General features: G+C 34.5%; 1 protein-coding gene across 1 annotated transcript in view; it reads left to right on the top strand.

Annotated features, from left to right (window-relative positions):
• Positions 1-19,119, top strand: part of AHRR (aryl hydrocarbon receptor repressor) — a 263,772-nt gene that overhangs the window by 21,121 nt on the left and 223,532 nt on the right. Inside the window, exon 3 of the mRNA XM_074279204.1 lies at positions 9,564-9,745. Coding sequence (XP_074135305.1) covers positions 9,564-9,745 — 182 coding nt within the window. The remainder of the gene's footprint in view (positions 1-9,563; positions 9,746-19,119) is intronic.

The raw sequence follows: 19,119 nt of genomic DNA, 5'->3' as shown, positions 1-19,119 counted from the left end.
GAGATTTAGAACACTGAGAGGTGACTTTTATCCAATTATGTAGCTGATAATGTATCACAGATAAGACTTGAACCTATATAATCTTTGTTCCAAAGTCCACACACTAATGACTATGCCTTTCTGTCTGTCTTTATTATTTATATGTGCCCCTGCCTAAAAGTTTCCACTGAAAATTATTTAACCATTTCTTGATAATTTAGTGTTTTCATATTATGAGCATAAACCATTCTAATACAATACTAGAACTATAGTGTAAGACATAAGACTAAATAGATAGGTTGTGATACCAAGATATTCCATAGAACTTGCTTTGTGTCAAAAGTCTATGATAGTAACTAGTAAAATGTCTATATATTTGTCTCCAACTCTTTGGTGATATTCTGGTCTCTCTAGTGATCTCAAAGGATATTATGAAATTCTCAAAAAAGAACTTATTAATATTCTTTTTTGCTTATAAATGTATGATATTCACTCCTTTGGAAAAAAAATTAAGTCTTTGGTGAAATCTTTCCTTTCTGAACATTTGCATCTTTTTCGTAAGTGGGATATCAGGCTCATAACCTCCAGTGGAGAATAGAATAATTGACTTAGAAGCCATATAGTTCCCTTTACCAAATTATTTTCCCATTTTGTAGAATTTTTTTTTTTTGCTTTGGTACTGGTGTCCTCTTGACTTTATACTAGCATTAAAAAGTTTGTTATTCATATTACAAAATTCTATTCTAATGATTCAATTATATGGAGGTGATTTGTGATTGTTAAAGACTAAGCCAATAAAGTAAGAGTGCTAGGAAAGAGTGAAAAGACAAGTTCTTCAATGGTTAAAAAAGCTTCAGACATATTCTCAATAATAGAAACGAGTCTGCCCATGGAGAGGCTCCTCATCAAGAGGTTGCTTGATTCTTTGGCAGTCCATGATACTAAGAAAATATAGAATAAACTGCAGTGATGACATCAGAGTGGAAGAGAAGAGTCACATTATGCTAAAAATTACACATTTTCTACCTATCTAGAAACTTTAACATAGTCTTTCTACACTAAATATGAAATCCCGGTGCAATGACCAGTGATAATGAGAACGTCTGTCATATCAATTTGACAGTCTATGAAAAGAAAAAAGTTGCATTTAAATGGAAGGATGGTTTACAGAGTCTCTTTGGAGGGGTAAATAAAGGAGTTGATGGAGTTAATTTTGTCATGTATTGAAAGGCAATGAGTAATATCATTTTGTATAAAATTTGGTCACCTAGGATTGTGGTGCTCATAACAAGTATTTGCAAAAAGACCACCATGAAAATAATTGCAACCTTTGCACCAACATCTGTTGCAAATGATGAAGCAGAAGAATTTTATGAAGAACTTGATTAGACCCTCCCATTAAATCAACATATACTTTGATATGAGGTGACTTTCAGGCAAAGATGGGAATAATAAAGATGGCAAGAAACATACGGGAATATATGGATCAGAAATCAGGCATGAAAGTGGCCAGAAACTTATGAACAACATAGAAATCTGACATTGATATATCCTTAATACTGCTTTTTGATAAAAGAATAGGAAAGCACTGGATGTGGTGAGAACAAGATAATACCATAAAAATTAATTATATTTTAAGGAGGGTGAGTGTGTGTATGTATGTGTGTGTCTATATATGTAAACCTTGTTACTGATATGAGTCATTTCAGAATCAGCTGTTTGTTTATAGTCAAAATACTGATTTGTTATAACAAAAATCAAAATGAGTAAAAACTTGAAATAATAATATATGGCTTGCAGTGGAAACAATTCAGTCTGGACATATTAAAAATTATCGATGGTAAAAAAAGTGGCATATATGTAGAAAAAATGACTATACTAAGTTCATATAGAAATTTTGCCAATATAAATGGTTGTCAACAAGTTTAAATGAACTTCAAAAAAGAAAAAGCACTATTAAAAACAAAAAAAGTATAATTTTTTTTTAAAGCACCTTAGTTTGAAAAATACATGACTCATTTGCCAAGTGGAGAAAAATGGCAGCCAAAAGCAGCACCGGTTCAGAACATGAACATGTTAATAAAATCTTGCGGAGGCAGATGAAGGAAAGTGATGAGCAGTATTGCCTCATAAAATAGAGAAACAGTGGAGAGTAAAACCAATTTAAAGAAAAAACTACCCAACTCAAAGGATGAAAATTAAGGCCTTGTTTCAAAGCCTGCAATTTCTTTATTATCATAATTATATTTGTATAATTGTACAGTTTGGAAAGTACTTTTACAAATATTTCCGTTGATAATAACTTTTGTTTGCACAGTGCTGTAAGATTCATAAAGCATTTTCCTCACTCTCTCAGGTGAGTTGGACAAGGATGATCCTCACTTTACATATAAAACTCTTATGAGTTTAAATGCTCACTGATGATCCCATAGCTAGTAAAGGTCTCAATCAGAATTTAAATGTTAATTCTTGCTTCCTCAGAAGGAACTTTACAATTAACTGTTTAGCTATAGGGGAACTTTGCTCTCCTCAAATAAGTTTATAAATAAGTTTATATTTATGTTATTGAAGATATATAAAAAGAAGATATAGCCTAGCATAAAATGAGCCATTCTATAATTGTGCATTCATTGTGTTGTAGTCTCTGTAAGCCACAGATGACTATGGGAAAGTTTACAGACGTTGGCATTTTCTATTCACCAAAGACCGTATTTTTATCATTCACTCAATCACCATGCATTTATTAAGCACCTACTATGTTTTGGGGTACTACGTTAGGCAATGAGTATACAAATGCATAAAATGGAGCAGTTCCTATCCCTTAAGGATCTTACATTATTTGAAAGGGGTCTGCAACAATTAGCACAACTGAAAACAGACAGCCTGTCCTTATTTTCTGAAATCCTAGGTTATTTGCTTCAATAGTACCTACAAGAATGGAACTTGGCCAATGTCGTCAAAAGAGATCAGTTTCATGAGCCTTGAACAACTGTGTAGAGGTTGGATTGTGTTCAGAAATAAACAAAATTGTTCTGTGCCTTCCTGTTTTAGGAATTGGCTTTCTTCAGCTCTATACCGTGTCTCTCTTTGAAATAAGAAGGGTTTCACTCAGAAAATTCTGACTTCTCAATTAGTACGAGTTCATACAGATCTTTTACTTTTTTCCAATTAGCATTGGGTCAGGGAACAAAGACATTGTTTGATCTTTTAATTAAACGAAATTTGTGATCCATTCTGTCAGAAGGCTTCTTCAATACAATTATTTTCATGATGCCACTTAGGTAAGCATTATTATTATTGTTGTCATTACTAATAATATGAGTTAATATTTATGTAATACTTTAAGGATATGCAAAATTCTTGACATACATTATCTCATCTGATCCTTAGATGTATAATCTGGGAGGTGGGTGCCATTATTGTTATTTTTTAATAATCGCTTTTTATTTCCAAAATACATGCAAAGATAGTTTTTAACATTCACTCTTGCAAAGCCTTGTGTTCCAAGTTTTTCTTTCTTCCTTCCTCCCCTCCCCTAGATAGCAAGTGATCCAATATATGTTAAACATGTGCAATTCTTTTATACATGTTTCCACATTTATTATGTTGCACAAGAAAAATCAGATCAAAAAGGAAAAAAAAGAGAAAAAAGGCAAGCAAACAACAAAAAAGAGTGAAAATTCTTTGTTGTGACCCACACTCAGTCCCCACAGCCCTCTTTCTGGGTGTAGATGTCTGTCTCCATCACAAGGCTGTTGGAACTGGTCTGAATCACCTAATTGTTGACAAAAACCACATCCATCAGAATTTATCTTTGTATAATCTTGTTGTTGCTGTGTACAATGATCTCTTGGTTCTGGTCATTTCACTCAGTATCAAGTTCATGTGTCTCCAGACCTTCTGAAATCATCCTGCTGATTGTTTCTTATAGAACAATAATATTCCATAACAGTCATATACCATAACTCATTCAGCCATTCTCCAACTGATGGGCATAGTGAGTGCCATAATTAACCCCCATTTACAGAGAAAAAAACAGTGACAGAAGTGACATGTAGAAGTCAGCATCCAAACTTACATCTTCCGGATTCCCACTCCATTGTGCTGATGTGTAGTGAATGGGAGATATGGCCTTGGAATGAGAAGATATTTGAATTCAAATCCTGGCTTTTGTTGTTTTGCTTTTGTTTTTTTCTCTCATGTCTTACTCTTCTTTTTAACCCTTTTGCAGTTTTCTTGGCAAAGATACTGGAGCAGTTTGGCAATTATTTCCTCTAGCTCAGATGAGGAAACTGAAATAAGCAGGGTTGTGACATCCCCTGTTACATACTCTGTTAGTAATTGTCTAAGGTCAGCTTTGAACTCATGAACATGAGTCTTACTGATTCCAGGCCTGGCACTATTATCCACTCTTTCACATAATGTCCTCAGTGTGGTCCTGCCTAATTACCAAAGTGCCCTGTGAATGTCTGTTCCCAAAAAAGTACAATGATGTTTTGTGAGACCATTGAAGGACCTTTTTGAACTTTTATTGACCAAATGTATCATTCCTTCCCTTCCTTTCTCCTTCAAAGACTACAAGACTATCTTATACTTGATGTACCTGCAGTAGCGTCTCCCCTAAGGACTAGTGAGATGAATAGGAACATTTTCTTCCCTGCCTTGAAACTGCAGAGATTGCATAATTTTCTTCTCTTTCATTCCTGTAGTTTTCCCTCATAGTTTATATTATTAATCTTTGCTTGCTGCCTTTATCACTGCTTAAAATATTTTAGAAAATTATTCTAGTATTTTATTTTTCTAAAGATAGTTTTCAACATTCACCTTTACAAAATCTTGTTTCATTTTTTTCTCCCTCTCTCTCCCTCTTTCCCCTCCCCAAGATAGCAACCAATCCAATATAGCTTAAACATATATCACTGTTTTTAATATCTATTGCTATTGCCTTTTCTCCCTCCCTCCCTCCTTTCCTTCTTCCCTCCCTCCCTTCTTTCCCTCCTTTCCTCCCTCTCTTCTTCCCTTTCTTCCCTCCCTTCCCTCCTTCCCTCGCTCCATCCCTCCCTCCCTTTTTTCCTTTCTTTCCCTCTTTCCCTCCCTCCATCCCTCTCTTCCCCCTCCCTCCCTCCCTTCCTTCCTCTCCCTTTTCCTCCCTTCCTTCCCTCTCTTCCCCCTCCCTCCCTCCCTCCCTTTCTTCCTCTCCCTTTCTCTTTCCCTTTTCCTTCCTTCCTCCATCCCTCCCTTCCTTCCTCTCCCTTTTCCTCCCATCCTTCTTCTTTCCCTTTTCCTTCTTCCTCCGTCCCTCCCTTCTCCTTCCGTTCCTCCTCCTTCCCTCCCTCAAGTTACATATAAGAGCAATTTTTTTGTTTATATAAGTACATCTCACTTAAAAAAAACATTTCCTTATGAATCATGTTGCGAAAGAAATATCAGAACAAAAGGGAAAAACTGCAAAAGAAAAAAAAATAGAAAAAAGAAAAGTGGATGTAGGATGTGTTGATTTACATTCAGTCCCCCTAACATTAATTTTTCTCTTTTACATATTCTTCCTCCTTTTTGCTTTTTTCCCCCTTCTGCCTCTTTTCTATGCAGTCAAAGGCCTCATGTCAGATTGTTTGGTTTTTAATAGCTTTTACAAAGCAATAAGAAGGCTTCTTTCCTTCCAGCCAGTGAACCAACTAATCACATATATGCAGTTTAATCTTAAGCTTTTTTTCCCCTAACAAGCATCTATTTTCTCTCTCTCCCTAATTCCCATTGTAGATAAAAATAAAAATAAAAAATACAGCCCTTATAACAAATATCAATTGTCAAGCAAAACCAATTTCTATGGTGGCTGTGTATTTCAATCTGCCTATTGCCTCTCTACTGGGAGCTTGGTAGCCTACTTTATTCATCATCAGTCCTTTGGAATTGTGATTGGCCATTGCATTGATCAGAGTTCTTCCAGATTTCAAAGTTGTTTGTCTTTATGGTATTGCTGTTATTGTATAAATTGTTCACTAATTTAATCTTCAGCTGTTTAGCATTATTTGGCAGCTATTTTTATCATTGTAATTCAGAAACTTTCTCTGCTCTCATAAATAAAGTTTTGTTTTTCTACCAGATTGCTGGTTTGGAGGTTATTCTCAGTGCTGGAAGACTGATGTTCAAAAAACTGAATGTTGCTATACTTTGGTTAACAAGGATAGTTAACAGAGTATAGTTGGTTGTTAGCTTTGAGAAATTAATCTGACAGAACTGTTGAATTGTAATCAATAAGCTCCAGAGTGCTTAATTTTAGATGAAGTGACATTTCTCATTGATCTTTAGTAGTATAGAAACAACAGCACTAATTTAGGGTATGGTTAGCAAGAATAATTAGCTAAAATAAGTAGATATCTTTCTATAGCTTCTGGGATTTCTTTCCTCTTCATGTGGCAGTCTCTCTAGACACTCTGATTGAGGATATCCATAGAATTATAAATCTAAAATTTTAAGGGACCTTAGAGACGACCTATTTTAACTCTTAAGTTTTACAGATAATCTAACTGAGGCTCAGGGGCATTAAGCAGCTTGTACAAAGTCACATAAATAATAAGCAGGAGAGTAGAGAGTTTAACTTGGGTTCTCTGACTTATGAATGAGTCCTATTTTCACTGTATTTCTATTTTTTCTTGTTACGTGACCCAGGTGCAATAATTCCTAGTTAAGGTTCTGCAGATCAGACTTGTATTCATTTATTAAATTGTTTCTTCACTTGTATATTTATTTATTTACTTTTTATAACTATCCTCTTCCAAGAAGAGTCTATATTATTTCATATGTAATATAAGTAATGCCATGCAAAATAAGAGACTTAAGGATTAAACAGAATAATCACTTAACAAATGGAAAGAATTAGATATTTCAAGCATTCAAGATGAGTTACTTAATGCAACTGGATATGAAATCAGATTCTAAGTTTTATGACAAAAGGGGAAATACATCAAATTATATAGTTTTCATTTTCTGAAAAGAGAAGTCTATAAAATCACTTTTAGACAAAATGTTTCTTAAAACTAAACTCAAGAAATGTATCACATGAAGCCTTTTAGAAAGGGACATTGAGTAACAGTATACAATGGCACTAACTGTGGTTTGACAGAAGACAAAAAAGAATTTTCAAATAAACAATTCTCATATTAGTCCTTCACCAAGGAAGTGGGTATAGCATTAAATCAGCCGCTCAAGAAACATTTATTAAGTTCCTATTACATGAAAGATGCTGTGCTTTTAAAATGAGCATTTAAAAAAAACTGAAAAAAGGGACACAAATCCTTGCCCTCAAGAGGCTTATAGTCTAATAGGGGAAGACAACAAGGAAAAGGAAACTGAAAAAGGGAAGTGAGGAGATATTTAGTATGGGTGGAAGGAAGAGGAAGATGAGTAAAGTCCAGAGGAGTGCAGCCAGGTGAAAAATTTAAAAATGGCTGACCAGGTTACCTTCCTTAAATGAAGTTTCTGGGAGGAGCTCTACATTTTCATCCTTTCTACCCAGAGAGAGGATTCCAGGAGCTAGGGGTACTTATAAAATGTGACTTCCAGGATTGAAGTGATTATGAAGGATGCTGAGGGTCTTGGGAGCATGATGGAAAAATCATCATTGTAGTTCTGTCTTTCATTTTTGGTTATAGGTGTTTGGTTATAATAATCAACTCATCTTGGATGTGATTTTTATATCACCATTTCCATTTTCTGCTGGCTCCCTGCATTATTATAAAACTAGAGCTTTCTTTTTTTATCCCTTAAATCTTTCTTTATTTTTAAAAATAGTATTTTATTTTTCCAAATACATGTAAAGTTAGTTCTCAACATCTTTCTGCAAAATTTCGTGTTCCAAATCCTTCTTCTTCCCTTCTCCTCTTCTTCCCCACTCCAAGACAGCAAGCAATCTGATACATGCTAAATATGTGTAATCCTTTCAAACATTTTTCCATGTTTGTCATTTTATATAAGAAAAATCAGACCAAAAGAAAAAAAATACAAGAAAGAAAGAAACAAACAAAAAGATGAAAATATTTTGCTTCGATCTACAGTCTCTATAGTTTTTTCTGTGAATGCAATTGACATTTCCATCCCTAGTCTATTGGAACTACCTTGAGTCATTGGCTCATTTTTATTTTTAAAAAATTGGGTTTTTTGTTATACATGTACATTAACTTTTAAAATAAAGCTTTTAATTTTCAAAATACATGTACAGATAGTTTTCAACATTCACCCTTGCAAAATCTTGTATTCCAAAATTTTTTTCTCCCTTCTCCTTCCCTCCTCCCCTAGGTAGAAAGTAATCCAATAAATATTAAACATGTTCAATTCTTCTATATATATTTCCACAATTATAATACTATACAAGAAAAATCAGATCAAAAAGGAAAAATGAGAAAGAAAACAAAATGCAAGCAAACAACAATAACAAAAAGTGAAAATACTATGTTGTAATCCACACTCAGTCCCCACAGTCCTCTCTCTGGGTGCAGATCTCATGCTCTACCACAAGTCTGCAACTGGCCTGAATCACTTCATCGCTGAAAAGAGCCACGTCTATCACAGTTGACCATCACATAATCATCTTGTTGCTGTGTATAGTGTTCTCCTGGTTCTGCTTACTTCAGTCAGTATTGTTGAAAAATCACCCGTTGTTGAAAAGACCCAAGTCCATCATAGATGACCATCATATAATCTACTTGTTACTAATGTACAATATTCTCCTGGTTCTGCTTACTTCAGTCAGCTTCAGTTCATGTAGATCTTTCCAGGCTTTTCTGAGATCAGCTTAAGAAGCTTTTTTAAAGAATTAACTGCTAATATCTTCAACAAAGAGAAGATCTAATTCAGTTCCAAGTGATCAGAGTCAGCTACACCCAGAGAAGGAACACTGGGAAAGGAATATGAACTACTTGCATTTTTGTTTTTCTTCCCAGGTTATTCACATTTGATTTCTGGTACCTGAATCCATTCAGAATCCATTTTTTTTATTTTATTGTATATTTTTTAATAATATTATCCCTTGTATTCATTTTTCCAAATTATCCCCCCCCCCTGTACTCCCTCCCCCCTATGACAGGCAATCCTATACATTTTACATGTGTTACAATATAACCTAGATACAATACATGTGTGTAAATACCATTTTCTTGTTGCACAATAAGCATTAGACAGAATCCATTTTTTCTTGTGCAACAAGAGAACTGTATGGATCTACACACATATATTGAATCTAGGATATACTTTACCATGTTTAACATGTATAACACTACATGCTATCTAGGGGAGAGGGTGGAGGAAGGGAAGGGGAAAGTTGGAACAGAAGTGAGTGCAAGAGACAATGTTGTAAAAATTACTCATGCATATGTTCTGTCAATAAAAAGCTATAATTAAAAAATGAATTAACTGCTAAGATTAAAGTTTTGTTTTGTTTTTTTCTTGTAGGTTGATAGACATTAAACATACGTTTGCTATAGGGAAAAAAGATGTTTCTAAATAATTATTTCAATGCATTTGACCAGTTAATATAAAGGCACATAATGAAAAGGGTGACCATTGATGCTTGGCCTGTATTTCCACAGAAGGCCGGCTGTGGGGAATGAAAAATCCAATCCTTCTAAAAGGCACCGAGATCGTTTGAATGCAGAACTCGATCATCTTGCCAGTCTGTTGCCTTTTCCACCTGACATCATTTCCAAGCTGGACAAACTTTCAGTCTTACGCCTCAGTGTCAGCTATCTCAGGGTGAAAAGCTTCTTTCAAGGTAAGACTTGTACATGTCTCTTCAGTTTTTTGCTAGAGGGAACATAAATCCCCAAAGCTGTAATTGTAGATTCAGGGGAAGAGAGATTGTGTCCCCAAAATAACCAGAGGGGTTTTGATGCTTTATGAAAAAAGAAAGGTACTACTTCTCAGGAAGGTCTCTGCCATGGATGAGTGTTGCTCTTGTGAGTCAGTTCTGATGCGTTTACAGCTCAACATGGGTGTCTCCAAAAAGCTTTGTCTTAGACCTGTTCCTTTTTGCTCTCTACATTCCCTTTTGGTGATGTCATGGGAGATTGACTGAGGAGAGTTTTGAATGCCCAAGTCAGGAATTTAAAAGCCATTTTATAGGCAATGGGGATGCAACAGAAGGTTTTTGTATGGAGGAGTGACATGATCCTGGCAATGCTTTGGAACAATTAACAAAAGTGTTAGCTATTGACCTAGATACATTGAGCTACTGTAACGTGTTCTGAAAGAATTTCATTTACCAGGTACCAGAAATCAAATGTGCATACAATAGCAGTATTTTTGTGTTTTGATCTGTTTCCATTTCTTTATGTAATACTCAAGACTCCCTGGCTCTGATATAGTTTACCAATAGTAATTAACCTGGGAAGAAGGGGAAGGACATAGGGGAAGGAAGGAAGCATTGATTAGATGTTTATTATGTGCCAGGTACAGTGCTACCTAATGCTCATTAGGTCCTCACAACTTATGAGGAAAGGGATGTTCTTATTCTCATTTTATAGTAGAACACATTAAAGCATTCAGTGGATAAGTGACTGGAGTCACAGAGATGAGGGTTCAAATACCACATCACATATTTAAATAGTAATGTGATTCTGGACAATTATTTAACTTTTCTCATAACTCAGTTTCTTCATCTTTAATCTTTCCTTCTAGCTCTAAATTGATGATCCTATAAGGTATAGGGTCTTATTTTTACACTTCCTATGCTCATGCAATGTTTATTAGCATTTCTGAGTTTCATTTTCCTCATGTGATGGGTGAAATCTGAATAATAGAGCTTAGATAAGACATGATACAGGAAGCTGTTGGTAACCATAATTTGGCCATTTTGGAGAAGTTGGACAGTGTTAAGTGTAGGTCTTGGAATGTTCAAATTTACAAATACAGGTGGTCTAAGATGTCTCAGCTGGAAGAAGGGACTGAATCTCCTGAACTATAGAGACATGAATAGATAACAGGAAAATTTCATAGACTACATAGGTAGAGAATATAAGAAAAGAAAATAAAGGAGAAAATTTAAAACTACAGAGATGGGAGTAGGATAGAAGACAGTTTAGGAGAGGGCAAGTCAGTGATTTGGAAACAAAAAAATAACATGTCTGCTTCTAAGGTGATCAAATCTATGGGAATTTTTTAGGTCTTGGGCATAATCTTTACTGCTTGAATTTTTATATTAAGAAAAAATTCATCTTACTCTTCTCCTACCAAAGGCTGACTCCATTCTTACTTTAAAATATATAATAATTATACAAGTATTGCCCAGGCTATGAAATTATTCATAAGATATTATGTAGGTACTTTAAGTTCTGGGATAGATTTGGTGGTTTGGATTTGCTTTAAAGTAAAGCTCATTATGACTCTCAATTTTCCTTCTTTTAACAATTTTTTCCTTTCACCCTTATTCTCTCCAGAACTGTCTCTTGTCTCTTCACAGTGGCGGGTTTGATTTTATTTTTTGGTTCAACCCTTGAAGCTTCCTCATGCCCTGAAATTCTCAATTTGGATATGGCATGAGTTTGGGATGAATCCATAAATACAGATCAGGTCCAGTTGCTGAGGGAGAAGAGGGCATGGGAATTGAGGACACAGACAAATTTTAGACATTTTAGCTAAAATATTTGCTCCCATGTTCTTTTGTTGGTCATAGTGGGTAGGATTTATTTTTATGAGAAGACTAACTTGGCAATTTTTTATTCAAATCATCAAAGAGATGTCATGCTTTTCTAGGAGACTGCTATCTGGGGGGTTAGATGAGCAGTTTTATTTGCCACAGTTGTGGTTAGGCCCAGGAATCCAAGTAAGTTTCCATATGAGTCTTTCATGACATAAAATGTGCAGCTGCTGCGAGGAGAGCTACCCTTTACCACTATGGCCGGGAATGAAGTTCCTCAGTAAAATTTTCTTTTCATGGATTTAAATTTTAGGTAAACATTTGGTAGCTGTGATTTGCAGCTGGTGATGGGAGTGTTTCCCTTGTTGGTCCGAAGGATGGGACAAGGAAGGCAATTTTCCAAGTAGATATAGTTAGTCTTTTAGTTCTTCATGTGAATTCAGTAGGCATTTAATAGACTAGGCCTATTAAACTTCTCCCCATAGAAAAGATGCAGAAAAAGATAATTTTAGTAACAACATGAAAATTGCTTGTTTTTCCTTGTATAAACTTTTCCTATATTTGGATATACATTCACATTAAGCTCATTCTGGAAGTTCAGAGGATTGTAGAAAAAGAACGGACCTCAGAGGTCATCTGGTGCAGTGCTTTAATTATTTAGAGGAGAAAACAGCCAGAGAGAGAGAGAGAGAATCCTCTACAAGTAGTAACTGGAAAGCAAATCCTTGGATTCCAAATCTGAACAAATTTTTAATTTTCCTGACTCGTAAATAGGAATGAAGAAATCCAGATATGAAAGTAACAAGTAATAGAAAGACCACTGAGTTTAGACCTCCATGATACCCCCACTCTCATTTTCCAATTTTCTAGGTTTGGTTGTTTATTGTTGTTTAAAATTTTTTTAATATTCAGATCACTAGTTCATAGGAAAATCACAGAATCCTAGAGCCAAATGAGCCCTTAAAGACTATCTCATCCAACCCCTTCATTCAATACTCGAAGGACCCAAGATCTGGGAAAGATGAAATGGCTTCTTCCCTATGGCCATGCACCAGAACTCACATTACAGTTGGGCAGTTTGTTCTATAGTCTGATATAGTACTATACTACTCTGAGGGTCCTTTTGATTTACTAGCGCTTAATACTTTCTGGGCCATGGCTGAGACCACAGTTAGGTTGCTGCCCTGAGATAGTAAAGTAATATTTGTTTTACTCAAAATGTAAATTTGGAAATTGTGACCCGGGAGATACCATTCGCTGCCCAAAGGGCCCTGTAAAACCTCATAGTACCATTTTCTGGCTCAGTTAGTAGATATGCAGATTTCTTTAGATGCAAATCTCTTTAGAACCTTATGATTCTGCCAGTATTTTAGTCTCTAGCTCACTCTAAATCTTTGTTTTGGAGCATTTAGGGCTTTGCATATAAGATTAGGCCTAAATCATTTTGTAAAATGGTCTTTCCATGTTATACAGGAATCATCCAAGCTTCTACATTGTTCTATTATTGCTAAAGAAACCTGAATGGCCAAATCTAAAAGATTTGTGCCATAATGTCATGTGCAAAAACCACTTCCCATTGAATAATTATCATCTGATGTCACACAGTTCACAACCCTCCATGTCACATTTCTTTCTACATCCAGTGTAAACTTTAGAGCTTATCCAGATAATTCCGAAGTTTTTTTTTTTTTTTTTTCTTTCTTTTTTCTGAACAACAGCACTCATATTATCTGACTATAGTCGGTCATTTAACCTCTCTGGTCGTCATTATCCTAATGTGTAAGATCTGAAGCTTGGTCCTCTAAGATCTTTTCTAGATCTTAGCCTATTAGTTTATGAACCTGAGGTTATTATCAAATTGTAACATTTTTACATTTATCAGTGATATTTACATTTATCCAGAAAATGCAGATGATAATATCAGGAAGATATCTAGGATGTTTTCAGTATTGAGTCTACAATCACCTTCAAATGGAGAACTTTTAAGGTTTAATATAATTGACTTAATTATAAAAAACGAGAAGAGGATTGAAAAGTTTTTTAAAAAATTCATTTTTATTTTGTTTTTAGCTCAGACTTCTCTCTCTCACTCCCTTCCTCCCATTTAAAAAACAAGAAGAATAAAGTCCATTACATATATGTTCATTGGATTTTATAGGAAAATGTAGCAGAATAATGAATATAGATGAAAAATGATCAATTAGATTGTCTTTCCTTTTGAATATTCTAAGAATAATAATCTGGAATTATTAATGTATTCACATTTACCTTAATGTAAAAAAACAAAACAAATAAACCCCCAAAAAACCATTGGTTTAGACCTTAACAATCAATGGTCTTGTGAAGCCTGCTTAGGTAATCAGATGCCAGAAAGGAGTAAATGCAGACAATTTCTTTACCACTAGGTGGCCTCTCAATGACTGATTTTTAATGTAATAATGTTCTATGTTGTGATAATTACTAATATCTTAGTTTAAGATTTGCACATGCATATAGCAACTTCATCATTTCAGTAAGGACTAGAAATATAGTATATGTGAAGCTAGCTTCATAGATGATAAAAGAATTAGACATTTCTGTATCTACATCTGTATCAAGATTGTTAACAAGGTTTCAAAATAACTTTCTTTAGAATTGTCTTATGCAATATGATACATCTTACTCTTGGGACTCTTAGCTTTCATCACATTTATCTCTTTTCTTTTCTGGATGACTCAACTTCTTTTCTGGGCTGGCTTTGCCTTCTATGAATTGTTTCTTCATGCAGTGAATAAAACTAGAAAACTATCAACTTCTATATACTATGAAATGATTTACTTATTTGTGCTCTTTTTTTGTCTGTTGCTGAAGATATAAGTGTAAGTGGTATACCCATGTATGTACAGGAAACATTAAAGTGCTAGTGGGGTTTTGCAGGACCCTTTAGTACCGGTAGAATTGGGTGGGCGGCAGCTCTACCCACATACTGGGTGATCTTTGCTTCCTCCTACATTTAAAGTAAGAAATTTCAATTTTCCTGAGATCTATAAGTTTTCAGAGTTTTAGAGATCTTCTATCACCTGTTTACCCAAATAGAAAATAGAGCCAGCTAGGTGATTGATTCTGTTAGCTATTCAGATGAAGAAACTTTCCACTTGGAGTTTATCTTTTCACTTGGTAGATTTTTTTTTTCCATTGTAAGTCAAGCTTTGAAGTAGATGCTGACATGACTAAATAGCTCTTTGGAGCTAAAGAACTCTAATTTGTCTATCTCATTAGAACATGTTTATTGAGAGTAGGCATTGTTTCATTCTTTATATCTATATCATCTGTTCGTCTGTCCATTTGTCTATTTATCCACCCCCAGTACCTAGTATGGTTCCTGGCACATAGTAGGTGTTTAATAAATACTTGTTGATTAATTTCTCTTCTCCACATTTTCCAGCTGCTCTTAAATGAAGGACCACTGATAAAACTGGAAGTGGTAAACTGAGGCTGAACCACTTAATGGGGAAGGTGTAGATGGGATTCATTCTTGAGCTTTAATGCTCTAGAGAACTCTGAACTGAGTAGATAAAGCCACCTTTTAAGTGGCTAATTTTAAAGCCCACTTTTGCTGCTGTTCCCATCAGACAACTTTACTACTTGGTTTCTACAACCCCATTAGGAGTCCATCTGTCACTTTAAGAAACACTATAATAACCATCAACTCTCAACTTAGTTTGTCCCTAGTAGTAGTAATGACCAAGTGTACTTGGAGCTGTGGCCATTTGAGTAAATGTCAGCTGGTCCCCTTCCTTTCTGGCAATACTAGTGCCTTCCTCTGTTATCGACAATTTAACTGGTTTGATTCTTTTTGTACACAGCTATTTTCATGCTTTCTTCCCTCACTAGAATATGATGAGTTCCTTTAGAGCAGAGGATGTTTTTTGTCTTTTTTGTATTTTCAGCAGTTAGTGTATTGCCTGACACATGGTAGGAGCTTAATAAATGCTTGATGATTAATTGATTAGTGCAGTACTTAATTGGCATCCCTTGCTGCAATATACCATCTTTGGGACACAATGAAACTGATAAATAAGGCAGGAAGAGAGCCAAGAATGTGTATAAAAGCTAATGGTGGAAAGAAAGCTGCCATGATTACATTTCTATATGACACAAGCACTGTGGTCCTCAGTTGCCACAAATGATTATGTAATCTGGCATATTCTTCTAGCAGTGGGAAAGGCTTCTATGCTGATACATTTACATTCTCTTGCTTCTTTCCCTTTACAATCAATAGATTGGGCTGAAAAAGTCAGCTTAGTGTGGTGGAAAGAAGATTGAATTTGGAGTCAGAAGACCTGATTTTAAATCCTGTTTCTTCCACATAATACTTTTTGTGAACTTGCGTAGACTACTTTATTTTTTCGGTCATGATTTCTTTATCTAAAGAGAAATAATAGAAAAAGTAGAGCAGACTAAGTCTGGAGTTCTTTACATGAACTCTGTGAATTTTTTTCTTTTTCTTCTTTTTTATTATAGCTTTTTATTTACAAAACATATGCATGGGTAATTTTTCAACATTGACCCTTGCAAAACCTTCTCATCCAATTTTTCCCCTCCTTTTCCCCTCCCCTAGATGGTAGGTAGTCCAATACATGTTAAATATGTTAAAGTATATGTTAAATATAATATATGTATACATATTTATACAGTTATCTTGCTGCACAAGAAAAATCGGATCTAGAAAGAAAGAAAAAATCCTGAGAAGGAAAACAAAAATGCAAACAAACAATAACAGAGTGGAAATGCTATGTTTTGTTCCACACTCATTTCCCATAGTTCTCTCTCTAGGTGTAGCTGACTTTCTTCATTATTAAACAATTGGAACTGGTCTAAATCAATGCATTGTTTTTTTTTTTTTGTTTTTTTTGTTTTTTTTTTTTTTTTGTTTTTTTTCCCTGAGGCTGGAATTAAGTGACTTGCCCAGGGTCACACAGCTAGGAAGTGTTAAGTGTCTGAAATCACATTTGAACTCGAGTCCTCCTGAATTCAAGGCTGGTGCTCTATCCACTGTGCCACCTAGCTGCCCCTGAATCAATTCATTGTTGAAGAGAGCCAGGTCCATCAGAATTGATCATTGAATAATTTTGTTGTTGCCATGTATAATGATCTTCTGGTTCTGCTCATTTCACTTAGCATCAATTCATGTAAGTCTCTCCAAGATTCTCTGAAATCATCCTGTTGGTCATTTCTTACAGAACAATAACATTCCATTAACATTCATATACCATAACTTATTCAGGCATTCTCCAATTGATGGACATCCATTCAGTTTCCAGTTTCTAGCCACTCTGTGAACTTTTAAAAAATTAATATTTTAATAACTATTTTATTATAGTTGATTTCCTTTCTGATTTTTTATATTCTGTACATTTAAAGCATTATTACATATTCTTCACTGGATTTCCAGAAGTGTTCATGGCACACAAAAAGGTAGAGAATACGTGACTGTTTGATCAACCCTTAACACAGTGCATGTTACATAATAAGCCCTTGATAAATGCTTTCATTCTTTCATTAATTCATTCATTCAGACAGACCTCCAGGCAGTCAGTCATTTCACAAAAGTTTCTTCGAGCTCTAATATTCTGTGATTCTCAAGGTTTCCTAAAATGAACTGATTAATTTGAATTTATGGAAGAGTAGCTGAATTATAGATTTGAATATAGAAAGGAAAAGAGATACAAGAAAATTGATATAAAGACTTTGAGAATGGAGAACCTATATGTTATAGGATGCTCCGATAAAGTATTGTTAGGAAGAAAATAAACAGGTTTACTCTTGCTTTTATCCATGTGTGAGATGATGTCTTAGTACTAGATTCTTTTTGTTTTTCTTTTTCTATAATCCAATTTGCCTTTGCTTTTTCCTGGGATTAATTTAGGGATCTATCTGAAAAAAATTGTCATTTTTGTTGTTTGGGTTTGGTTCCAACTATATTGTTAATCTTTTCTTTCAGTTGGAGGAGGTGGTAAAGTGGTGGTGTTTCAGTTGGGGAGGTGACTGATTTTCAGTTCCTACAAAGATATAGTGAATAGAGATGGCTCTTCTCTTACATTGAATCTTATCATTTTGAGACAGCTCTTTTGAAGTTTTGCAGCCCAATTTCTTTTGTTTGGGCAGCCTGGAAACCTTTGTGGTTTGGCCTATTTTTCTGATCTCCATTTCTTTTTGTAACTTCCTTTTGATGAAAGGAGAAAGAAAAGCAATTGAGTCTTGCTAGTTCCTCCAGATACTTGCAAACTTTTTTTTTTTTTCATTGTAGTCTCCCTATAATAACTCAGTTTCTGAGGGAAGCTGAGGGAAAATCTTAATCCTTTTCTTTTTCTGGATTTGGATTACTTGAATCTAGCTGCTGCAGGTTCTAGATGCCCAGAAATTAAAGTGGAAAGCAGGTACTATAATTTTGTTTATAACTGTTTACAACTTATGTGACTTTATGCAAATCACAACCTCCCCAAAACTCAGTTTTCCCATCAATAAAATGAGGGTTAGATCTAAAAACATCTGAGATTTAGATTTAGGATCTTGCTTTCAGGTTAATTAAACCTTTATATAATAAAAATGATTTTTGAGTTCTTCAGGGTTCACTATGCTTTTTTTCACTATAGATGGCAATTTTATTATGTTTCTGTATGAAGAAGTTATATAAGATAGTAAGCCAACAGTGGACTTAGCATTTGTATACCTAACCCAAATGCTTGCTTTTTTAATGTATTCATTGATTAGGCCCAGTTACTTTAAGCCTCTAAAATAATGTTATTGTAATAATATTATTGCTTTAAGGAATACACTTTGTAAATATAAAACATTATGCAAATCTCAATTATTTTTATGGCTTTATGAAATAAGAAGGAATAATCACATTATCATCTTCTAACCACAAGAGTTTTTTAGGATTTTTTATTTTCTATTTACAAACCATCTCCTATTTGTTTACAATGATCATTATTACTTAATGTTTATTGCCTGTTCAATGAATGCCTGATTCCAGTGCCACTCCAATCTTTGCCAAGAAAACCCTAATGGGATCATGAAGAATCAGATATGACTAACAACTCAAAGATAAAATCGATGGACAAAACAGGATAATGTTTTTGATATTTTTGTTGTTATTGATTATCTCCAGTTTAGCTTGCATATATATCTTATTTATGGGTTTACATATATATATATATATGCTATAAATATATGCATTTACATATATAGTTTAAAGTTTTTATATTGTCTCCCTCATTGGACTTGATTTCAGTATGGCAATTTACAATGTCCCCAGAGACTCTGCACTTGTGGATAAAATGTACAGATTGGGTACCTTCCACTGTAAAGTCTTTTCTTATTACTCTTAATGCTTATGTCTTATGCTATTTACAATTTGTTCTGTCTATAGTTTATCTGTTCCTATTTGTTTCTCATATTAGACTATGAAATTCTTGAGATGAGGAACTGCCTTTTACCTCTTTTTATGTCCTCTTTACTTAGCCAAA

This window comes from Sminthopsis crassicaudata, chromosome 1, assembly GCF_048593235.1.
Source record: "Sminthopsis crassicaudata isolate SCR6 chromosome 1, ASM4859323v1, whole genome shotgun sequence".
Lineage (NCBI taxonomy): Eukaryota > Metazoa > Chordata > Mammalia > Dasyuromorphia > Dasyuridae > Sminthopsis > Sminthopsis crassicaudata.
The sequence above is the reverse complement of the archived record's forward strand: the minus strand, read 5'-3'. Positions and strand labels throughout refer to the sequence as shown.